We start from the raw sequence: 24,469 nt of genomic DNA, 5'->3' as shown, positions 1-24,469 counted from the left end.
TCCATTTCCTATTTATAAACTTTAATCAATAGATACAATACTACTTGATTCTACGTAAAGCAACAAAAAAATTTTTTTCTACCTTTTGTCGTTTCTGCTTTAATCATCTTGTCTTCACTCTTCTTTCTAGCCAGCATCTGTCCGCTCTGTCTTCCATGCAGCATCAGCCCCTTCCATCCACTGTCCACCCTCTCCCCGTTCCATATGGCATCTTCCCTCTTTTTATGCTCCTTCAATAAACTGTCTATCCTGTGCCCCTTCTCTTCTCCTTTGTACATGATTGATTTCAGCTCTGCCACCTCTCCATTTTTCTCTCTCTGTCAACACCCCGTCCCCTATGCTCTGGGAATTCTCTCTTCTCCTTTCTTTCCTTCGCACCCCACAGTCTGGTATCTTCCCTTCCCTGATTCTCTGGCATCTCACTTCTTTCCTTTTCTTCCATCTCTCCCTCTCCCTCCATGCTCTGACATCTTCTTCTTCCTTCCCCCCTTCCTTTTCCCTTGGTTTGGCATACTTTCCTCCTTCCCTCCAATCCCTGGCATCTCGTTTCATTCCCTCCCTCATCTTCTTTCTCCCTCCAGTTGGGTGCAGCAAGTCTCTCCCCCTCTGCTCCCTTTCCTCCTTCTGTCACCCAAGGCCTGGCGTCATGAATTTCTTCAGGCAGCAGCATTCACAATTCGCTGCTGTTGCCAGCTTTGGGCCTTCTTCTCTGCCGGGTCCTGCCTTCATAGAAACAGAAATAGGCAGAACCCGGCAGAGAGGAAGGCCTGAAGCTGGCAACAGCAGTGAATTGTAAATGCTGTTGCTAGCCGAAGAAGTTCATGATGCCAGCTGAGTACCCGGGGCAGGCTGCTACTCTCCCCCCCACAACCTTCCTATCTCTTCCTCCTCCCATCACGAGACTCTAAACAGCACTGCTCTACTCTAAGCAGGCTGCTTCAAGGCTTTCTCCTGCCGTGATTCCCTCTGGCACGTCACTGATGAGGGAAGGAGGGAGAGATAGGAGGGTCAGATCGGGTTGGGGGGTGCCCAGGATGATGAGGTTGCTGCTGCTGCCAGCGAATCCAGCAAGGGTGAGGCCCCAAAGCACAGCACTGGCGGGACCCCCCTGACCATTTCAGGTCCTAGGCCTGTGCCTACTGGGCCTATCCTTTAATCTGGCCCTGCTTCCCCTCCCCCCATATGCCCTGACATTTCTCTCTTCCATTCCATGGTATGGTATCTCCTTTCCCTCCCTCCCATGGTCTTTGCATCTCTTTCCTCCTTTTCCTGATCTTCCTTCTCCCTCCTTCCCTCTCTCTCCCCAATTGGGTGCAGCAGCATTTCTCTTCCTCTCCCCCCATTAGGTACAGCAGTATCATCAGCATTTCTCTTTCCTCCCCCCAATTTGGTACAGCAGAAGCAGCATTTCTCTTCACTCTCCCCCCTAATTGTGTGCAGCAGCATGACTCTTCCCCCTCCCCCTATTGGGTACAGCAGAAGCATCATCAGCATTTCTCTTAAACCCCCCCCCACCACAATTGGGTACAGCAGAAGCACCAACATTTCTCTTCCCCCTCCCCCTTTAATTGGGTACAGCAGCATTTCTCCTCCCATTACCCCCCTCCCCCCCCCCCGCCGTCTCACACACCCGGCAGATTCGCTACAGACAAAGGTAAGTTGCAAGTTTCCCTTCGTCGCTGACCTATCTCCCAAAGGTCAGCGACAGAGGGAAGCTTACAACTTGCTGCTCTTGCTTACTTCGGGCTTTTCTCGTTGCCGGGTCCTGCCTTCGCAGAAACAGAAAGTAGGCAGGACCCGGCAGCGAGAAAGGCCTGAAGTAAGCAAGAGCAAGTAAGCTTCCCTCCGTGGCAGGCCTATCTCCCGCATGCTCCAGTGCTCTAATGGTCCGTGCCGGCTTCTCTTCTCTACCACCCCACCCCCCCCCCCCCCCCCCCGACGTAACATTTCGATTTCGGAGGGAAGCCGGGTTCGAGTCGCTTGCTGGGTTTTGTTTATTTTAAAGTCCGGCGGGAGTCTTTCGGCGGCTCTTCAGGCTGCGCGTTAAGCAGTGGTGGCAGCAGGATTCGGCAGATGACAGCCAGGCGGTAATCTAAATTTGCTGGGCGGAGCGCCCGGCTGAAAAGCGCTGGGGAGAACACTGAGATGGATGCCAGAACAATAGGGGTGAAGGGAGAGATGGAAGGGGAATAGGAGGAGAGAAGATGCCATATAGAAGGGGCAGAGAGAGGGTAGACAGTGGATGAAAGGAAGAGAGTGACAAAACTATAAGGAAAGCAGAAACCAGAGAAGACAATGTAGAAAAAAATCATATTTATTTATTTTTTTGCTTTAGGGGAAATGCATCACTGTTTCTGTGGTGTTGCATTGTATGCAGAGTCCAGCTTCTTGGTGGTTCAATTTAACCTTTGTCTACGTTTTTCTATTTTATCCCCCCTTTTACCAAACTGTAGAGCGTTTTTTTTTAGCACCGGCCAGGGTGGTAATTGCTCAGAATTCTATGAGAGTCTGAGCTGTTACCACCATGGCTAAAACCACATTACAGTTTTGTAAAAGGGAGAGGGGTTTGTTTGTGATTACATATTCCATACTAGGCAAAGGTGTTTTCTGTGTTCTGTGTGTTCGAAAGACATGGTTTTCAGTTAGGATTGACTGTGTAGGATTGATCTGTACTAGTCTGGCTTGTTTAGTTTTACAATGGGTGTATTGATGTACTGCTCACTGCAGTAAGTAAGATGCTGCCTTTTCCTAGGTACACTCTTGTGTGATGTGTGGATTGTTACTAAAAATCATGTTTTTCATACAGATGGTGGGGTGTCAAAAAATGATGGGCCACCCGGTGTCACATATGCTAGGTACACCACTGCCTTCATAGTTTATATCTAATCCACAAGCTTGCTTTTAGGACCTACAGGGTATGTATCCCTCTGATTCATGACAATTTCACTTCTCATGTTATCTTATCCATTCTTTTTATTATACAACTGTCCAGATAGCACAGTTACTTACCGTAACAGGTGTTATCCAGGGACAGCAGGCATATATTCTCACATGTGGGTGACGTCATCTATGGAGCCCCGATGCGGAAGCATTTTCAAGCAAACTTGATTGAAGATTTAAGTTTGCTCTGCTGCTCCATGCATGCGTGCCTTCCTGCTCCACTAGGGGGCGCATCCCCTCGTGGTCTCCAGTTCATTTAACTAGCAAAGAAGCCAACCTCGGGGAGGTGGGCAGGTTGTGAGAATATATGCCTGCTGTCCCTGGATAACACCTGTTACGGTAAGTAACTGTGCTTTATCCCAGGACAAGCAGGCATGATATTCTCACATGTGGGTGACCTCCAAGCTAACTGAAAAGGGATGGAGGGAAATTGGCAATTTAAGCAAATAGATTTCGCAATACCGATTGGCCGAACCAGCCATCGCTTCTGGACAGTGAGTCCAGACAGTAGTGGGAGGTGAAGGTATGAACCGAAGACCACGTGGCAGCCTTGCAGATTTCCTCAATAGGTGTGGACCTGAGGAACGCTACGGAGGCTGCCATTGCTCGGACCTTGTGTCCCGTTACTCGACCATTCAGCGCGAGACCAGCCTGAGCGTAGCAAAAGGTGATGCAATCGGCCAACCAGTTGGACAAGGTGCGCTTGGAAACTGGGTGGCCTAACCGGTTTGGGTCGAAGGACAAAAATAATTGTGGGACTTTCCGGTGTGGTTGAGTGCGTTGGAGGTAAAAGGCCAATGCTCTCTTACAGTCAAGAGTGTGAAGTGCCACCTCTCCGGGGTGAGAGTGGGGCTTGGGAAAAAACACGGGCAAGACGATGGACTGATTGAGGTGAAAATCAGACACTACTTTAGGCAGGAACTTTGGATGTGTGCGGAGTACTACCTTGTCATGGTGGAAAACAGTGAAGGGTGGGTCCGCTACCAGAGCCTGTAGCTCACTGACTCGCCGGGCGGAAGTGAGAGCAAGCAGGAAAATCACCTTCCACGTGAGGAATTTAGGATGGCATTTGTCTAGGGGCTCAAATGGAGGTTTCATTAGTTGAGCCAGAACCACGTTAAGGTCCCAAACCACCGGAGGGGGTTTGAAGGGAGGGTGGACATTCAGAAGACCCTTCATGAAGCGAGAGACTAAGGGGTGGAGCGAGAGGGCTTTTCCTTCCAGGGGCTGATGAAAGGCCGCAACCGCACTGAGATGTACTCGAATGGAGTTGGTCTTTAGGCCGGAGTGAGATAATTGAAGTAAATAGTCAAGGACCAGAGGGACGGGGACCGACACCGGGTCCTGGCTGTGAGAGGAGCACCAGGCTGAGAATCTGGTCCACTTTTGAGAATAGCAGGTTCTCGTCGAGGTCTTTCTAGAGGCCTCCAATATCTCCTTGACTGATTGAGACACGGGGAGAGAAGTCAGGGGGAAAGAAACCAAGCATTCAGATGAAGAGATTGAAGATTGGGATGTAACAGCGAACCCTGACTCTGTGATAGTAGAGAGGGAAACCGAGGCAGAGGCAGTGGATCTCTGACACTGAGTTGAAGTAGAAGGGAAAACCAAGGCTGGCGTGGCCAGCGAGGAGCAATCAGGATCAGGGTGGCTTTCACCGTTTTCAGGTGGACCAGCGTCCGCAGGATCAGAGGAAACGGCGGAAACGCGTACAGAAACCTTCCCTTCCAGTTGAGGAGGAAGGCGTCGGGCTCGAGTCGGTCCGGGGAGTGTATCCGGGAGCAGAAGAGGGGCAGTTTGTGGTTGTGGGGGGATGCAAACAGATCTACTTGAGGCGTCCCCCACTTTTCGAACACCTGTCATAGGGTGAGAGAGTGCAGTGACCACTCGTGTGGCTGGAGGAGGCGGCTGAGTCTGTCCGCCAGACAGTTTTGTTCTCCTTGTATGTACACAGCTCGAAGGAAGGTGTTGTTGGAGATTGCCCATTTCCAGAGGCGCATGGCTTCCCGACAGAGGGACCAAGACCCTGTCCCCCCTTGTTTGTTTACATAGTACATTGCTACCTGGTTGTCGGTTCGGATGAGGACCACCCGGTCGTGAAGCAGATGTTGAAAAGCTACAGCTGCGAGATAGATGGCCCGGAGCTCTAGCACGTTGATGTGACAGCGGCGGTCTTCTGCTGACCACATCCCCTGAGTGCGGAGGCCGTCCAGGTGGGCTCCCCAAGCGTATTCCGACGAGTCCGAGGTGAGTACCTTGCTGTGAGGAGGGGCGAGGAAGAGCAAACCTTTGGAAAGATTTGAAGAGTCGGCCCACCAGCGGAGCGATCGTTGCAAAGAAGGAGTCACTGTCACGGGACGATCGATCGGGTCCCGGTCTTGACGCCATTGAGAGGCCAGGGTCCATTGAGGGATTCTCAGATGGAGACGGGCGAAGGGTGTGACATGGACGGTGGAGGCCATGTGGCCCAGGAGAGTCATCATCTGTCGAGCTGATACCGAGGTCATCAGTGAGATCCTTCGGCTCAGACTTACTAACGCCTCTAGATGCGGAGGGGGGAGGAAGGAACGGAGGCGAACCGTGTCCAGCGTGGCCCCGATGAATTGTAGGGACTGCGAGGGGCGTAGTTGGGATTTTGGGAAGTTTATCTCGAACCCCAGACTCTGTAGGTAGATAATACTATGTTGGGTCGCTGAGATAACCCCTTCCCTGGACGGGGCTTTGATTAGCCAGTCGTCCAGGTAGGGGAAAACCTGAAGACCTTGGGAGCGTAAGGTAGCTGCGACCACCACGACGCACTTGGTGAAGACCCGAGGTGACGATGCTAGGCCGAAGGGTAGGACTCGGTATTGCAGGTGCAGGTCTCCCACCTGAAAACGCAAGAACTTGCGGTGAGCGGGGTGTACTGGAACATGTGTGTACGCCTCTTTCAGATCGAGGGAGCAGAGCCAATCGCCCTCATAGATCAGGGGGTAGAGGGTTGGCAGGGAAAGCATCCGAAATTTTTCCCGTACCAGAAATTTGTTGAGGCGTCTCAAGTCTAGTATTGGGCGAAGGTCTCCCATTTTTTTCGGTACCAGGAAGTAACGGGAGTAGAAGCCCTTCCCCCGTTGGCCGGGGGGAACCTCCTCCACTGCTCTCAGGTGAAGCAGATCTCGAGCTTCGGAGAGGAGTAGGGGTAGCTGTGTCCGGTTGGGAGGGCACTTCCTTGGGGGGTTGTCTGGAGGAATGGCTCAAAAGTTGAGAGAGTATCCTGATGAGATCACGCCAAGGACCCATGCGTCTGACGTGACTTGTTCCCAGCGAGGGTAAAAGGCTTTGAGGCGACCCCCGATGGGAAGGAGGCCTGGGACTACGGCAGAGGGGGCCCGCCCCCTTCCGCATATCCCGTCAAAAGGACGGGGACGGTTTGGTAGTCGCAGGCGGTTGGGACTTGGGCAGGGCCCGATGGTGGGCTTGCGGCCGCCTGGGTGGAGGCCGCGAGAAGGCAGGAGTGGATTTTTGTGGGTAGCGGCGCGGAGGGGCCCTGAACGGCCTGGACGTGGGTGGTTTAGGCTTTTGCCGCACGAGGGAGGCAAACGAGCGTTCGTGTTCGGAGAGGCGTTTTGTAGCCGCCTCGATAGTGTCATCGAACAGTTCTTTACCCACGCAGGGGAGGTTAGCCAACCTGTCCTGTAAGTTGGGGTCCATGTCGACCAGGCGCAAACAAGCTAGTCGGCGCATGGCGATAGCGAAGGCTGCCTCTCTGGAGGAGAGTTCGAAGCCATCGTAGGCCGCGTGGAATAGATGGAGGCATAGGTTGGAGAGGGACTCTGCAATCAGGCTAAACGCTCCTTGGCGGGAGGCCGGTAAGTCAGTCTCAAAGGCTCTCAGTAGTCCAATGAGGTGTTTGAGATAGGATGTGAAGGTGAAAGTGTAGCTTTGCACCCTAGAGGCCATCATCGCATTCTGATATAGTCTCCTGCCGAACTTGTCTAGGGTTCGGCCCTCTCGGCCTGGGGGGACCACCGCTGAGACCCTGGAGGGGTGAGCCTTCTTCAAGGAGGATTCTACTAACAGTGACTGGTGGGAGAGCTGCAGTTGTTCAAATCCCGGGAAGGGTACTGTACGGTACTTAGCCTCCATTTTGGAGGGTACTGCTGTGACCATATAAGGTGTCTCGAGGTTCCTGAAGAAAGCCTGTTGGAGAACTGGGTTAGGCGGTAAGCGAAGGGACTCTCTGGGCAGTGATGGCATATCCAGCTCCGCTAGGTACTCTTTAGAGTATCTGGAGTCGGACTGGAGGTCTAAGTTCAAGGCGTGGCCCATGTCCTGGACAAAGCGAGAGAAGGATGGGCGGGATGTTCCCGAGGCCCCTTGCGGGGTCGGTGAACGAGACCTCCGTCGGGTGGAGAAGGATGGGGAGGCTTCCCTCGAGTATCGAGGCTCCTGTTCCGATCCACGCTCCGAGACCGGGGAAGCACTGTGAAAGTGTTCCGGGGTCGTGGATCTCCGACGTCTCAAGGAGCCCCTTGGAGACGATGCCGGGGTTCGGGGTACCGATCGATGTCGAATCGGTGACCTCGACCCGGACTCCCTCGGTGAAAGTCTGAAACCTCGGATCGGAGCCCCGGTCCGAGGGGGAGTTCGGAGGATGCGCGGGTTGGAGAGTGATAGTTCTGTCACCCTCAGCGGTCCCGTAGGAGGTGTAGGTGAGCGGCCTCGTGGAGTGGGGGAACCTCGGGCCTTCTTGGAGGTACAGCGGTTCGAGGTTTCTGTCGTTTTAGCACGACGTTTAGCCCTGCGGCGGTCTGTGGAGGGAGAGCGCCTCGGGTGTCTCGGCGAGGAGTCGAAGCTCGCGCACTTTTCCTCGAGGTGGCTCGACGCGAGGCTCAGGCTGGTCTGGCACATGCTGGGTCGAGGTCGAGGCCGGTTGTAAATGGGCCATTGCAGCGGACAGCTCCGATGAGATCATCGCTCGGAGTAGGTCCTGGAAAACGGGCAAGGACAGCATCGAGGGCATGTCCACTGCCTCGGTGCGCTCCACCGGGGGCGACCTCGTATCAGAGTATTCCCGTGTGGTGGAGGCACGGCCCGAAGGCTTGGAGGGCTTCGCCGGGGCTGTGAGCATGGGACTTCCGCCATGCGTCGCCGGTGTCCCCGAGGCTGGCTTCTTCGCTGTTGTGGAACCTGAAGATGGAAGAGGGGACTTACCCGGAGCCAAGGCTTTCTGTTGTCCCGAGGACTTCGGATTCGAGTCTCGAGGCGATGCCGAGGTATTCGGGGCCGAGGTAGAGGGTTGGTCGGCGGCGAAGAGATCCGCCATGCGGGCTTTTCTTCGGCGGAGGGCCCGGTTCTGGAAAGTAGCACACTGGGGGCAGGAGTCAGTTGGATGAGCAGCCCCCAGACAGAGGATGCACCAGCGATGCGGGTCTGTGATGGAAAGAAGCCGCTCGCACCGGGTGCACTTTTTAGTATAAACGTTTTTATTCACCAACATGAAAGATATACACAGAACAGAGAGAACACAATTATTTTCTCAGTACAATGCCACAATACAGATTAACATGGTAACACCCAACTAGAAATCCCAGATATCAGCGAGAGTCCAGGCCTGTACTCTGATAGCCTGGAGCCCTCCAAATCCATACTAGACACAACCCCCCAACCGCTCCATCCCAACACCCCCCACCCCCAAAACCCCTCCCTCAACCCACTGGCAAGACGGGGGCAACTGGCTTCCGCAAGCGATTGACCACCTGGCTCTTTATCACAGGGGGCAGAGTATCCAAATAAGAAGCCCAAACAGACAGAAAAAGCTTGCTCCGAGAACCAGAGAACCGAGCGGACATGGACTCCCAGACCATTAAAAGATGCAATTTATTGCGCCAATACCAGATGGTGGGCGGGGAATCCTGAAGCCAATGAGTAAGAATACATTTCATTCCCACAATATATCCCTTACGAATGAGCTGGCTATCCCCTGCAGAAAGGCCGCCTAAATAGCCCTCCGCCAAAAAAATAGTCCCTTCCACCGATGAGGGGAGCCGATAACCTACCAAAGATTCCAAATAACATCGGACCTCCATCCAAAAGGCAGAAATTGATGTACACAGCCACACCCCATGTGCCAAAGAATTATCAACCCGGTGACATTTCAGACAAATAGCCGTAGGGGCACATCCGAAATAAAAAGCCCGCTGCTGAGAGACATATCCCCGATGTAAAACCCGAAAGTGACATTCCTGGAGCTCGGCGCTCTGCACCACCCGAGGTATCCGGCGCACCAGAGGAGCCAAGGACGCCACCCGCGGGCGACATCCCAGGTCCCGGGCCCAAGATGCCAAAAGCCGCTGATAATCCCGCTGAGGCTGCAGAGCCACCAATCTGCGATGATATTGAGAGATAGAAAGCCAATCCCACTGAGCATCAAAGAAAAAGTCGCGTACAGTGATAGCAAAAGACTGGGTCAATGAGTCCCTGGGCAAGGAGGCTGCATAATGTGAGAGCTGCATATAAGCAAACCGATCCGTCGCACCCAAAGACCAGGACGCCTGGAGAGTCAAAAAAGGAACAGCGCTACCATCCATCTGTAGAAACTGCTCCAAAGTTCGGAGCCCCTTCCTCGCCCACCTTTTGAAAACAACATTGTCCTGTCCCGGACTGAAGGCCGCATTGCCCACTATGGGCAGCAGAACAGAACTAAAAGGCGAGTGACCCCACATCCGCGAAACACATCTCCAAGCCCGACGAAGCGGCTCCACCAAGCAGCTACGGGCCCCAGGCCCCAATCGCACCTTCCCGTCCCACTGTAAAAGATAAGGCAGAGCCCACGGAAAAAAATAATCAACCTCCAGCTCCCGATCAGTATGCTGAGAGCTAAGAAAAAGCCAATCCTGGACATGCCGAAGCAAGCATGCCAAATTATACAAACGAATCGAGGGAAGACCCAATCCTCCCTGTGCCCAGGACCCCTGAAGAAAAGAACGATGCATTTTACCTTTCTTACCCCCCCAGCAAAATGAAATCACCAGTCTCTGAAGACCCAAGATATCTTTTTCCAAAAGAAAGAATGGAAGCGTTTGCAGGACAAATAACCATTTCGGGAAGATAATCATGCGAAAAAGATGAACACGGCCCATCAAGGAAAGAGGGAGATTCAACCAGCGCCGTAAAAGCCCCTTAGTTCCCTGCAACAAATGATCAACATTCAAACGGTAAAGCGCGGAGACATCCATAGACAACAAAATACCAAGGTATCGAAAAGAGGATCCCGCCCAGCGCAAAGGAAAATCCGGCCCCCATTCCACCCGCAAAGATTCCGGAGACGCCATAGCCTCCGACTTCTGCTTATTTAAACGGAAACCAGAAAAATCCCCATACTCACGAAAACACTCCAAAAGAGCAGGGAGGGAGGCCCGAGGATCCGTCAAATAAACCAAGAGGTCATCGGCAAAAGCCGCCAGTTTAAAATGATGAGCCCCCACGACCATTCCCATGATGTCCGGGTTACCCTGCACATCCCGAATGAGAGGATCCAGAGTCAGGACAAACAACAAAGGTGAAAGGGGGCATCCCTGGCGAGTACCCCTACAAATTGGAAAAGGATCAGAAAGGGTATCATTGGCCCACACACGGGCCACCGGGTTTTCATAAAGAGTCCGCACCGCCTGAATGAACCATGGGCCGAGACCGTACACTCGCAGGACCTCAAACATAAAGCCCCAATCCACCTGGTCAAAGGCCTTCTCGGCGTCAAAGCTGATCATCAAAGAAGGCACCTGATCCTGTGCAGTCCGCTCCAAAGCCGCCAATATACGGCGGACATTTTTAGCAATCGCACGGCCCTTCACAAAGCCCACTTGCTGATCAGAAATAAGACTCGGGAGTACCAAGGCAAGACGGGTGGCCAAAACTTTAGCAAAAAGCTTAGCCTCAAAATTCAATAAAGAGATCGGTCTGTACGATTCGGGTCTAGTCGAATCCTTCCCAGGTTTCAACAGAACAATAATCTGTGCTACATTCAAGTGGCGAGGGAGCTCCCCCAATCCGACCGCCTCGTTAAACACCGAAGCCAACAAAGGCGCCACCTCAGCTCGCAATATCTTATAAAACTCGCTACGTAGCCCATCCGGGCCAGGAGACTTACCCAAAGCGCTAGCCTGGATCTCCCGCTCAATCTCCCCTGCAGTAACCTCCGCCTCCAACTGCTCCCGAGAGGAAGCTGAAAGAGTCGGGAGATCCCGACCAGCCAAATATACCTCCCCATCTAGCAGAGGGTCAGAGGGAGCAGAATACAAGTTCTCAAAGAAATCCCGCAACTCCCTGTTGATGTCTCCATCAGTATGCACTATCTCCGAGTTCCGCGTCTGAAGAGAAGCAATACGCGAACTACCCCGCTGCTGTCGAACTAGCTTTGCAAGAAACTTACTACTCTTATTCGCAAAACGATAAAGATGATACCTATAATGCTCCATAGACCGACGAGCGTGTTGGTGTAACAGAGAATTAAGCGAACACTGAGCCTCCAGCAATCTAGCCCTATCCGGGAGTGCCCGAGTGGTGCCGTAGCGTCGACGGAGAGAAGAAACCAGTCTCTCCAGCCGAAGCAGCTCTCGCGTGCGCGCTTTACGCTGAAAACTAGCATAGGAAATAATCTCACCCCGAAGGACCGCCTTTGCCGTCTCCCAAGCCAACGAAGGAGTACCAAAATGAGCTGCATTGGTATCCTGAAAAGAGCGCCACCGGGCTACCAGATGTTCGTGAAATTTACTATCACGATAAAGGTGGCAAGGAAAGCGCCAACCACGAGGGGTCCCCGGCGTCCGAGATAACTGCCATACCAACGCCACCCAAGCATGGTCCGATACCTCAATAGGCCCCAGCGTAGACTCTACGATCTCTGCAAACAAAGAGCGGGAACAGAGAATATAGTCTATACGAGATAAGGAAGCATGGGCCCGAGAAACGTGAGTAAAATCCTTCTCCAAGGGATGCAAGACCCTCCAGGCGTCCACCAAGTCAAGGGAAGCACAAAGAATCTCAATTCCAGTAGCAGATTTCCGAGATTCCCTCCCCACCCCCGACGATCTATCCCAAAGAGGATCCGCCACCTCATTGAAATCCCCCCCCACCAACAGAGGAACATCCCCATAGACCGACAAAAGGTCTGCTAAATGATGAAAAAAACCCACGCCCGGGCTATTGGGAGCATAAAGGTTGCAGAGAATGTAAGGTTTAGAGTTCAAACTAACCGAGGCTATCACATACCTACCCTCCGGGTCCCTAAGGACAGTCTGTACCACCAAATGAAGATGTTTACCCACCAAAATAGCCACTCCAGCCCTCTTACCCAACGCCGGGGAATCCAGGACATCCCCCACCCACCAGGTTCGCAGTTTGGCATGCTCCGCAGCAGTCAAATGCGTCTCCTGCAAAAAGGCCACGTCCGCCCGGCTCCTCCGCAGCTGTCGAAGCACCTTCTGTCGCTTTATTGGGGAATGAATGCCCCCCACATTCCAAGATAACAACTTAAGGGACATAAAAATGAAACAAAAATACCCAACCAGGAATCAAAAAATTCAAAAGCCTAGGAAGAGGCGTCCCAGCAAGCCCCCCTCCTAAGGCCACAGTCCTGCGGAAGCCAGTGCCTGCGGTCACCATGAAACAAGAACAACAACCCTCCCCACCCCACCCTCCCCTCCCCCCCAACACCAACCCACCCCCACCCACCACCCACCCCAACCCAACCCCCAAACCCAACCAGACCAATCCTACCCCACTAAACTCCTCCCATCCCATCCACCCCAACCCTTCTGGTCCCCACAGGAACCCAATCACTACAGACGCCCCCTCCACAGAAACCCCCCCAAAATAGCGAAGATAACTGGACAAACCCCCAAGAGCAACCTTGCAGAATTAGAACCCATCTCCCAATCTCAAGACAGCCTCATATAATGCCACAGTGTCCCAGGAAGGGCCCCCCGACCCAAAGGAACCTAATCCCAGACCCTATCCACCCCCTAATATCTCTTGAAAATGGAAACCAAGAACCCCAAAACTCATACTCAACAGGAACCCCAAAACCCCCACTCTAACTCTCCTCCCCCCCTCCGCACCCATCGCATCAGACACACCGCCAACCACTCGTCCCCATGCACGCCCCTCACCCCAGTCAACAAGCTCAACAACACCCGCTCCAAAAGATGAATCCAGGCCACCGTCCACCCAACACAGCCTGGGCCGCTTAGGAGTAGAGAGAGGCCCCGGGCACCCGTAATAAACAAGAAAGCCCCACACATCCAAGGGCCTGGAGACCGCTGAAAGTAAAAAGCACAGAAGCTGAGCAGCGCCCCAGTCAAAGACCGAAGTCCAACCAAGGTCCCAGCCAAATCCAAGAAGGAGTCCCAAGTTGTAGTTGAGCCAGAAGAATGAGGAGCTCCGAAGACAGAAATCCAGCAAAAGTCCAGGGACACCGTGGCATCTGGAAGCACAAAATCCGAGCGGCGCCACCATCAAAGACATAGCCGCACCGGGCCATCCAAGGACCTAACAAAGATCCAAGAAGGAGACCAGAGTTGCACCAACTCCAGAAGAAAGAGTGTCTCTGAAGACCGGCAGCCATCAAGCCGGACCAGCAGTAGAGGAGATCACACCAGCGGCACTAGTAGAAGGCAGGTCCACATTCCACGCATCCAACATGTTCTGCGCCTCCGCTACGGTAGAACAAAACTGAGTAGTGCCATTGTGATGGACCCTCAACCTCGCAGGGTAGAGGAGGGCGAAGCGAACATGGCGAGCCGCCAACGTAGAGCACACCGGAGCAAATGCCCGCCGTTGCTGAGCCACTTTTGTAGAATAGTCCTGAAAACAGAGCACCCTGCCGTTTTGATAGGTGAGAACGCGCTCGCCCCGAGCCGCCTGAAGAATAGACTGTTTGTGAGCATAGTTCAAGATCTTTGCTATTACCACCCGTGGCCGGGCCTGATGAGCTGAACTGAGACCCAGGCGATGCGCCCTCTCGATACGAAGCGGGCCGAGATCCGCAGGAAAGGTAACGGAGGCAGCTAACCAGGCTTCCAGCGTGCCTCTCAAGTCCCGCTCCGCTACAACTTCTGGAAATCCGATAAAACGCAAATTGGACCGGCGTGATCTATTTTCCAGGTCCTCAATGCGATCCTCGAGAGCAGAAATAAGGCGCTGCTGTGTTGTCTGGACATCCTCCACGTGCTGCAGGCTATCCTCCACATCGCTCACCCGCTGCCGGAACGCCGCCGTCTCCTGGCCCATAGCATCCAGCGAAGCCTGGACCACCGCCAGCTTGTGATCCAACGGCAGGAGCTTTTGTTCCAACACGAGCTCCATCGCCGCCGTAACTCCGGCCGTGATTTCAGTTATCCAAGCCGGCCCCCCCGTAGCAGCTCCAGGACTCGGCGGCGCCGCCATCTTAACTTCCCCCTGCTTGCCGCGGTCCTTTTCTCTGCGGGCCGACTTCAGCGACATGGCACCGCACAAGCAGCCCGAAACTCGCCCACAGCGACCGGAGGGGGGGAGATATCGGAGGGTCCGGTCCGAAGGCTCAATGCCAGAGAATGCCTGATAAGGGAGGGGAAGCTGCGAGGGGCCGCGGGAGAGAGAGACACAGACTAGCGTCCGTCCCGCTAGCTCTCAGGGCCAGATCACTTTCTCTCTCAGAAGTCCCCCGGAAACTCCGTTTGAAGCGAGTCCAACCTCCCCTCTCCTAATATCCCCTCGTTTCATGTGCAGGAATGCTCCCTTACTGTCCACTGTAGCGACGATCCCGTGACTGCTCCTGGACTCGGCGGCGCCGCCATCTTGGCTTCTCCCTGCCTGCCGCGGTCCTGTTCTCTGCGGGCCGATTTCAGCTACATGCCACCGCGAAATCGGCCCGAAACTCGCCCACAGTGTCCGGAGGAGAGGAGGTAGCGGAGGGTCCGGTCCAGGGCTCAAAAGCCGAAGGATGCCCGACAAGGGAGGGGAATCTGCGAAGGGCAGCGGGAGAGACACAGACTAGCGTCTGTCCCGCTGCATGGCGTCACCGGGTGCACTTTTTAAAGCCGGTCAAAGGCCGGGACATAGAATCTAAAGTGGCCGCGGCTCGGGTAGCCACGCGGCCACGGGGACCCGGAAGCCTCCGGGTCAGTCAAAAACGAAGCAGGAACAAGTTGAAGAAGAAAAAATTCACGCACAGCGACTTAATCGAGAAAAAATAAGAAAATTGCGGTGCTAGAAGGCAGTTGGGGCAGAGCCTGAAAAATCACGACTTCTAGGCTTAGTGGAAAATTTTGAACTGGAGACCACGAGGGGATGCACCCCCTAGTGGAGCAGGAAGGCACGCATGCGTGAAGCAGCAGAGCAAACTTAAATCTTCAATCAAGTTTGCTTGAAAATGCTTCCGCATCGGGGCTCCGTAGATGACGTCACCCACATGTGAGAATATCATGCCTGCTTGTCCTGGGATAAAAGCATCATTCTTTGAAGTGATTGGACCTTGAAAACTAACGGCAACAGTGTTTTCCCCAGAAATTTTTTCCAGCCATGAAAAATATTTGCTGCATTTAGTGTGCCACAAAAAACATTTGCTCTGTTTAGTGTGCCGGAATTAAAAAAAGTTTGAGAGACGCTGCTCTATACCATTTGAAAGAGGGCAAATATCTAATTATTCACTTCTAGAATTGGATACTTCTTAAATTTAATAAAAAATTATGGAACAAGTGTCAAACCTTAAGAAAGGCAGTCATATTGATCATTGAAAAATAACCAATAATAATTAACTAATACAAATAGTACACATTTAGGGCTCCTTTTACTAAGCTGCGATAGTGGTTTTACCGCGCACTTAGCTTGCGCAGAATTGCCACACGTGCTAGACGCTAACGCCAGCATTGAGCTGGCTTTAGTTCTAGCCATGTAGCGCAGCAATTCTGCACACGCTAAAAATGCTATTGCAGCTTAGTAAAAGGAGCCCTTAATTTTCCCCACCACCAAATTTCCCCGTCCCGCCCAGCTACTTTTTCATGCTACCCGGCTGGAAAAAATTTCTGGGGAGAACACTGCACTATATCGAAAATAAAATCATTTTCCCTACCTTTGTTGTCTGGTGACTTTATTTTTCTGTGCTTTTAACTATGGTGCTTTTAACTATGCCTTCTTATCCAATGACTGTTTTTCTCTCCTTCTTCACTTTCTGCCTTGCATCCATTTTTGGCATTAACTTAACATTCAATTTTTCTGCTTTCTTCTCAAAATCTACTTTTCCATGTCTTACCTTACCTTCCTACTTCGCCTTCCTTCCCTCCCCATTTCCATGGCCTGACATCTCTTTCCTTCCCCCCCCCCCCCCGAGTAGTCCAACATCTCTTTCCTCTCCTCCCTCCTCCCAGTGGTCCAACATCTCTCTCCTTCCTTTCCCCCTTCCCAGTCTAGCATCTCTATCCTCTTTCCTAAAATCTAACATCTCTCTCTACTACTACTATTATTGTTTCTATAGCACTGCCAGACTCTCCTTCTTCCCTTCCATTCCCTGGTCTGTTATCTCTCCCTTCCTTTACTCATCTCTCCTCCCCTCCCCCCCCCCCCCCCGCAGTGTAACATTTCTCTCTCCCTTTCTCCTTTCTGCCCCCTGCAGTCCATCTCCCTTCCCCTCCTCCTTTCTGGCACCCCTCCCAGTCCAACATTTCTCCCTCCTTTCCAACAGTCCAATATTTCTTTCTCTCTTCCTCTTGCATGCTGCTTCTCCTCCGGACCTCCTTCCCTCCATGAGTTCAACTTTTCACTCTCTGCCCACTCCCCCTTCCCCCAAGTGACATTTCTTCTTCCCTCCTTTCTATCCTCCCCATTCATCTCACCCTCTTCATGAGTCCAACACTTTCTGCCTCCTGCACGCTTTCTTTCTCTTCTTGCCTCTTCCCTTGAGTGACATCCCTCCTTCCCACCCCACAGCCCAACATGCTCTCTCAACATGTACCATTCTCCCTCTCCTCCACCCCATGTCCATTTCTCCCTCTCTCATCATTCTCACTCCTCCTGCAACAATTTTATTTCCTTCCCTTCCCCAACTCCACTCACAACTAATATGAACTCTCCCCATGCACCATCTCACCTTACCCTCCAGTGTGCAGCAGCTTTCCTTTTCCTCCCCTTCTGCCAGGTTCAGCAGCACCTCTTCTCTTTTCCCTTCCTTCCCCCTGTCCAGCAGCACCTCTCCCTTTTCCCATGTTCAGCAGTACCTCTTTTCTCTTCCTCTCCTTCCCTGTCCAGTAGTACCCCTTCTCCCTTCTTTTTCCCTCCTCCCCTGTCCAGCAGTACTTCTCTCTCTAGAAGCGCTTTTAACTTCCCAATACAGCTGCCACTAGCATTAGTTTAGACACAGTGACATAGTCAATGACGGCAGATAAAGACCCAAGTGGTTCATCCAGTCTGCCCAACCATACAAGCTCCATAAATTAATTTAGTTTAGATGGTCCTTTTTCTTAGATATTACTGGGCCAGAAACCTAGAGCCCTGTCCAGTAGTGTGCTTAGGTTCCATCTAAAGGAGTCTCCATTAAAGCTCATTCCAGCCATCGAAACCTTCCCCAGCCCGTCCACAACTGAATGGCCATATAGGGACACAAGCCGTGCAAGCCTGCCCAGTACTGGCCTTAATTCCTTCAATGTATATCCATTATTTTCTGATTAGAGATCCTCTGTGTTCATCCCACGCTTGTTTGAACTCTGTCACCATTTTCTTCTCCACCACCTCCCTGCCGCTAGCATTAGTAGATGCGGTTCCATCAGGCAGCCTCGGGGCCTTTGCTAGGTCGGTCCACGTATGACAAAAGAGGGAGTTGCATCTTCAAAGCAGACTGGCCTAGCAAAGGGCTTGAGGCTACCTGATGGAACCGCATCTAAACTAATGCTAGAAGTAGCTGTGTGGCGAAGTTAAATGTACACTGAGCTGCAGGGCCGCCATCAGGACAGTACTATCAGTCCTGCATTCAGGGGCCCAGAGCTGACAGGGGGCCCGGGCTAACCCCAGGGTCCTAGGCCACAGTTCTTCAACCGCCGGTCCGCGGACCGGTGCCGGTCCACAGGAAATTTTTGCCGGTCCGTGCAGGGCCAGCAAGATTGACTCCCTTCAATTTCCTGCTGGTCCTTGCAGGGCCAGCAAGATCAACAGCTGAAGTCTGCGCTGGGCCGGAGAGATCTTAGGGAGCCTCCGACAGTGGCTTTCTCCCCTCTCTGAAGCTCTCCTTTACTTCCCAGCGCAGCGATTCACGAAGGCAGCCTCGGGGCTTTTGCTGAGTCGCGCATGCCTCTGATGATGCAACTTCCTCTTTTCTCAGTGGCGGCGCGACCCAACAAAGGACCCGAGACTGCCTTCCTGAATCGCTGCACTGGGAAGTAAGGAGAGCTGCTGGGAGGGGAGAAAGCCACTATTGGAGTCTGGGAAGCTGCTGGGCAAGGGGAAACAGGGACAGCTGCTACTGGAGAGGGAGAAGGAAAGATGCTGTTGGGAGGGGAGGAGGGAAAGGAATCTTGGAAGCTGCTAGGCAAGGGAAAAAAAGGGACAGCTGCTACTGGACCTGGAGGGAAGGAGAAGGAGAGATGCTGCTGGGAGGGGAGGAGGGAAAGGAGTCTAGGAAGCTGCAGGGCAAGGGAAAAAAAAGGGACAGCTGCTACTGGACCTGGAGGGAAGAAGGAGAGATGCTGCTGGGAGGGGAGGAGGGAAAGTAGTCTGGGAAGCTGCTGGGCAAGGGAAAAAAAGAGACAGCTGCTACTGGACCTGGAGGGAAGCTTGTGGGCAAGGGAAAAAAAAGGGACAGCTGCTACTGGAGAGGGAGAAGGAGAGATGCTGCTGGGAGGGGAGGAAGGGTTACTGCTGGACAGGAGGAGGGGGGAAGGGAGAATGAAAAAAGGAAGGAAACAGCTGGCAGAGAGATTAGAGGAGGGGAAGGGGAGACACAGGCATGAGAAAGTAGAGAGATTGATGATAGGAAGGGGTCAGCAGAAAAATAAGCAGAGAGGGACAACGATGATAGATCTGGTGTAGGAGAGATAAAAATGAAGAGAGAAGTGAAGCTGGAATGAATCATGTAAAAATGAGAGAGGGGGCACAAGCTGGATGGAAAGGGGAGAGGGGCATAGAAAGAAGACAGATACCATATGGAAGGGGGAGAGGACAGACAGTGGATGGAAGGGACAGATGCTGGACTGAAGAGACAGAGAGGGCAGGCGCTGGAAGGAAGAGAGTGAAAAGAAGATTGAAAGCAGAAACCAGAGAAGACAAAAGGTAGAAAAAAATAATTTTATTTCTATTTTGTGATTAGAATATATCAGATTTGAAATATATATCCTGCTAGAGCTGGTGTTAGACATAACTGGGGACTGTAAAACCCAGGCAGTACTTCTTTAGCTTCCAGCTGGCTTAGGGCGCTCTCTGACCAGGGGGCAGTTGCCCTAGTTGCACTCCCCTAAAACTATTCCTGTCATGTGTGACTGCAGTATTCTGTTAGCATGATATTTCTGTGTAGCATTCTGTAATAATTTGGCTTGTTCAGTTTTCTTGATAGTAAAGGGGATATATGTGAAGGGGAGGGGAGATAGGGGTTTTGTTGATCCTTGCTCTGAATTATTTGTATTTATAAAATGACAATTGTACAGAATATTGTTTCTTTTTATCTAATATAATAAAATGATAGGCCGCGCATGTGCACTAAAAAAACGTGTTCCCTGATCCGTCGCAAAAACACGAGTGCGCATGCGCGGGTTTTACGTCACCACCTGCTCGCTTAATACGTCACAGCCTCCCTGCTCTACACAAGCCCGACCGCAGCCAGATGACGATCTCCGTTCCTCCTGCCACCGCCGATCTCCGTTCCTTCTTTGCCACCCACCCCCTTTTCTTCCCCACAGCCTCCCTGCTCTCCACAAGCCGGACCGCAGCCAGACGGCGATCTCCGTTCCTCCTGCTGCCGCCGATCTCCGTTCCTCCTTTGACACCCACCCCCTTCTCTTCCCGCAGGCCCGAATGGCGATTCCAGCAGCGCTTGCATCAGTCTCCACACGCTGCTTCGGGCCCTTCTACTGCCCTGATTTGCTCTGCCGCGTCTCTGATGATGTCATCAGGGACGTGCCAGAGTAAATCAGGGCAGTAGAAGGACCCGAAGCAGCGTGTGGAGACTGATGCAAGCGCTGCTGTAATCACCACGTTTGTAGTCCGGACCACGGGAAGGGAAAGGGGGGGTAGAGGGAACGCTAATGCTGCTGCACAGGGAACTGGTGGGGGGGGAGGGAAATGGAGGGGGAGGGAATGCTGCTTTGGACAGACAGACAGAGAGAGGAAGGGAAACGCAAAGAAAATAAGAAAGACACAGAGGCAGGTGCACAGGGAACTGGTGTGGGGGGAGGGAAATGGAGGGGGATGAAATGCTGCTTTGGACAGACAGACAGAGGGAGAAAGAAGAAAGACACAGGGGCAGGGAGATACACAGAAAGACAGACAGGCAAAGGGGGCCAGGGGCACAGACAGACAGAAAGGACAGCGGGAGCCGCATCAGGAGGGGTGCGGGATGCGGCAGTGGGAACTTTTCCAATGGGTGCAACTGGGCGGCTGTCGGGAACCTCTGATCAGGGACAGAGCAAGGTAAGAGTATCATAGGGATAAGAAGGAGGAGGGGGGATTAAAAAGGAAGGGATGCCTACTGCTGGACAGGGGGAGAAGGAAAGAGATGCTGATGGACAGGGGGGGGTGAAGAAAAAGGAACAGAGGACAGCCAAGGAAAAATAAAGGCAGAAAGAAAGAAAGCGGCTAAGGAGAGAGAGAGAAAGAAATAAAGACAGACACACACACATATGTTCTAGCACCCGTTAATGTAACGGGCTTAAAGACTAGTACTTTAATAAAATACATTCAATATAAAATCATAACTGAGGCTTGTGTGGATGGGATCAGATGATTTGTGGGGACCGAGCTCACAGAGATGGGGCGGAAACGGGGTTTTTAAATTTTAGTCCTAGTAATTTGCCGGTCCACAAAATAATTCTTTTTTTTCTGCCGGACCATGGGTGTAAAAAGGTTGAAGAACACTGTCCTAGGCCACCATAGCACAAATTCCTGTATTATGCTTCTGCTGTACACAACAATAAACACTGCTGTCATACTTTTTTTTGTCCCCTGCCGATTTCCTGATAGCACCCCCCCCCCCCCCCCGGACAAAAGTGGATCCATCTACCTGGCCCGTGGCCGCAGCCGACAATATACTAGGTGCGTGCCTCTCGTCTCCTGACTCCTTCACCAAGGCCCGCCCTGTCTCCACTCCGATTGGCTTGGGCTTAGGGTGCCTAGCCAATCAGGTGACACATCACTTGCCTGCCACTGAATCTGCGAGAGCGGGTCGGCCGGATGACGTCACCACGTCTCTAGGAGGACAGGACGAGAGGAGCAGCACGAGGAGCTGCAGAACTAGTAAGGCAGTGATCAATTTAAACATGCACCTTTCTTCCTCCATCCCATGCACCTTTCTTCCTCCATCCCATAACACACACAGCTTGGTGGTGATGATTATCAGATTGATTCATTAATATATAATGATGTTATGAGTGTACACCTCTTCCTTCCCATCCACAAAGTCTGTGTAATGTAACATGCTGTATGTGACATGCTGAGAAGGATGGGAAGGAAGAGGTGCACACTCATAACATCATTATATATTCATCCATAGCTGCATGTTAATGATGTGCTCATATGCACTTATTTATCATCATAACATATACATCATCATTAACATGCAGCTGTGGATGTGTAAGGACAGGCTGAGGAGGATGGATGGGAAGGAAGGAAGGTGCACATATCAACATATCATACATTTTTAACATGCATGATGCAGCTATAGGCAAGCTGAGGAGGATGGGATCATACAGATGTGTATGTTCAGATATGCGCTCAGATGTGTAGTTTTTTCTGATATATTTATTAAGCTTACAGTATTTATAAAAACACATTTAATACTTGTTACAAAAAATATTGTGCAATTGTGATCTACTTCTGGCCTACAAAGGTCAAAAGAAATCCTTAACTGAGATTTTACATTCAAAAGTGAATTATAGCTACTAGCACTATTATTTATTAGTTATTTATTATGCAGATGTTTGTTAGTTTGTTATTAGTTCAGTATTAGACATATGTTAGTTTAGAATAGAAAGGTTTAGTTTAGGTTAGGTTAGGGCCCTGCTGAAAGAGTCTACCTTGATGTGGTTGCAGGCTTACAAATCTTTTGGTCAAATAGTGCAGCGACAGAGAAAAGTATGTGTGTATTCGGCCCATGGAAGAAGGGGGGGTCAGGGGGAAGGGGTGCATGGGGGGCCCAATAGGATTGCTCAGTAAGGGGCCCAGAAATTTCTGATGGCGGCCCTGCTGAGCTGCCACTGCTGGTCCTGGGGCGGGGAGAGAAGACGAGAAAGTGTCCCGGGATATACGTGACTGCAGCAGGAAGTCGCTAGACATGCAGCGCTGGCGATGTACCACGTGTTGACAACCTCTGGCCCTACAGGACATGCCTCTCACAGTGAGAAACACATCCTGTAGGCAAGTCAGCTGGCCAGCGCCTCGCTTCCTCCTCAGTGTGCTGCGGCACACTTGGAATTTCAGGAGGAACACTAGTGTGCCGCAGCACACAGTTTGCAATACACTGGTTTAACTGGTCAGCATTAGAGTGGTATATAACATTTTTTGACAAAAAGATCATATGCAGCCAATAAATCTAGCAATATATCATATTCCTGGGAACCCCCTTTTGGGATTTCACAAAGCTCTCTATTGTTTCTCTTACTATATACAATTTTAATGAATTTTGGGGGATCTTTCCTTAGAGCAACATACAACGCTGTTTTCTTATTCATTTCTACTACTCTTAAAGATAATAGGTTGATTCCAATTTAAAATTTTTATCTCCTGTATATTGACAATTTAAATGTCCGACCTGGATCCACTAAAACAAACGCACACACATATTTAATTACCCAAACTAATTCTGATCCAGGCAACAACAAAAAAAGAGTGTTACATGTCCTTATAGTACTTTCCTACAGCATGGCAGATTCCTTTTAAATACAGTATATCGTGGAAAGTCTATTATTGTTTTTGATGTTTCATGTGTTAGATATAATTCAAATATAGAAAAGAAGCACGTTATTGCTCCTAAACCTAAATAATCGAGGGGCTAGGGAATAGTGTTTAATTTACAAGTTTCTGTGCTTGTATCTGAAGCGGTTCCCTTACATTATTTTTACTTACCCATACACATAGACTGTCCGATATAAGGTAATAAGTCAAGTCCAGGACCAAGCTACTGTGTCTGCTTTCTTCTTGTAATCTTGAGGTTCCCAGACTTTGCACAGCAGAGTCTCTCTCGTCATGGCCGGGCTCGGTAACACTACGGTAAGCACCAAAAACGCTAAGGACAAGTAGCAAGGCGCTGAGGCCCGTGTAGGTCTGAAGGCTAGGCCACGGGAAGCGCTCCAAAAACAGCAGCGGCATAATACCACGACCTTCACAAAGCTGCCAAGTACGCCCCAACCAGGAGCCTGCGTCCTATTACTTAGATTCAGTCACACACCAGCTATTCTCAGTAACTCAACACCTTTCTCCCAAAAGCTTTAAAGCGTCGGAACTAGAAGCCTCCCTTAAACACACTCGCGCGCTCTATTTACTTTTCTTACTAACTCTTCTGCTTGTTCTGGGCGTATTTTGGACTTGTCCCCACCCTTACTGGCTAGTCCTCTTCATTACTTCCGTTGGCGTTCACGGCGGAAGCAGTCAAAGGGAAAGCCCTAACGTCATCCGTACACGTCTATGCTTTCTTACAGGGATTTGGTCCTGGAGTGGACCGACCTCACTTAGTGTAAAGCCTATTAACATTTAAAAAAAATGTAATTTATTCCTGATAAAAGCATACCTTAAATTGCTAAAATTTTTACATTGTAAAGCCTTGGGTGCCCCATGTTTAATAAAATAAAAGGCAATATTAAGAATTTGGTTTTCTAAGAATGTGATACAATTATCTGTTTTATTTCACTTGGGAATCAAGATTATTATTATTTTTTTTAATCTTACAAATATTGCTCCAGTGTAAAGCTTAAATCATCTTTGGATTGTTTGAAAAACATAAGTTCCGAGAAAACTAAAACACAGGAGTTAATTAGGTTACCATATTTGATGACAAAAATGAGGATGCATTGCCCCAGCCCCGCCCCAACTACATCCCGGTCCAACAGTAGCCTCAACCCCTCTCCTAGGCGGTTGCCTGCTGTGTGCAGTCAGGGCTACAGCAAGCAATAATTGCACCCCATGCGACTTGCTCTCCAACGCGCACCCCCATCCTTTCTTACACTGCCCCCACCCTCTTCTCTATGATATATCAGACGTACTATGGTTTTCTCGATCACAGCGCCCCCCTCTGGAACTCCCTGCCTATTCATCAGAGAGGAGACCACTCTAGATAGATTTAAAGGCTCCCTCAAATGTTTTCTTTTCAAGGATGCATTTGAAA

At 51.2% G+C, this 24,469-nt stretch overlaps 1 protein-coding gene across 2 annotated transcripts in view; it reads right to left on the bottom strand.

Moving 5' to 3' along the window:
* AMFR (autocrine motility factor receptor) overlaps positions 1 to 24,165 on the bottom strand; it is a 705,232-nt gene extending 681,067 nt beyond the window's left edge. The window contains exon 1 of one of the 2 annotated variants that reach the window (XM_033940583.1): positions 23,215 to 24,165. In XM_033940583.1, coding sequence (XP_033796474.1) covers positions 23,215 to 23,457 — 243 coding nt within the window. In that variant the 5' untranslated portion in view covers positions 23,458 to 24,165. The remainder of the gene's footprint in view (positions 1 to 23,214) is intronic. The other variant, XM_033940582.1, reaches the window with a different exon arrangement.
* Positions 24,166 to 24,469: the final 304 nt, after the last annotated feature.

This window comes from Geotrypetes seraphini, chromosome 4 (genome assembly GCF_902459505.1).
Source record: "Geotrypetes seraphini chromosome 4, aGeoSer1.1, whole genome shotgun sequence".
Taxonomy (NCBI): domain Eukaryota; kingdom Metazoa; phylum Chordata; class Amphibia; order Gymnophiona; family Dermophiidae; genus Geotrypetes; species Geotrypetes seraphini.
The sequence above is the reverse complement of the archived record's forward strand: the minus strand, read 5'-3'. Positions and strand labels throughout refer to the sequence as shown.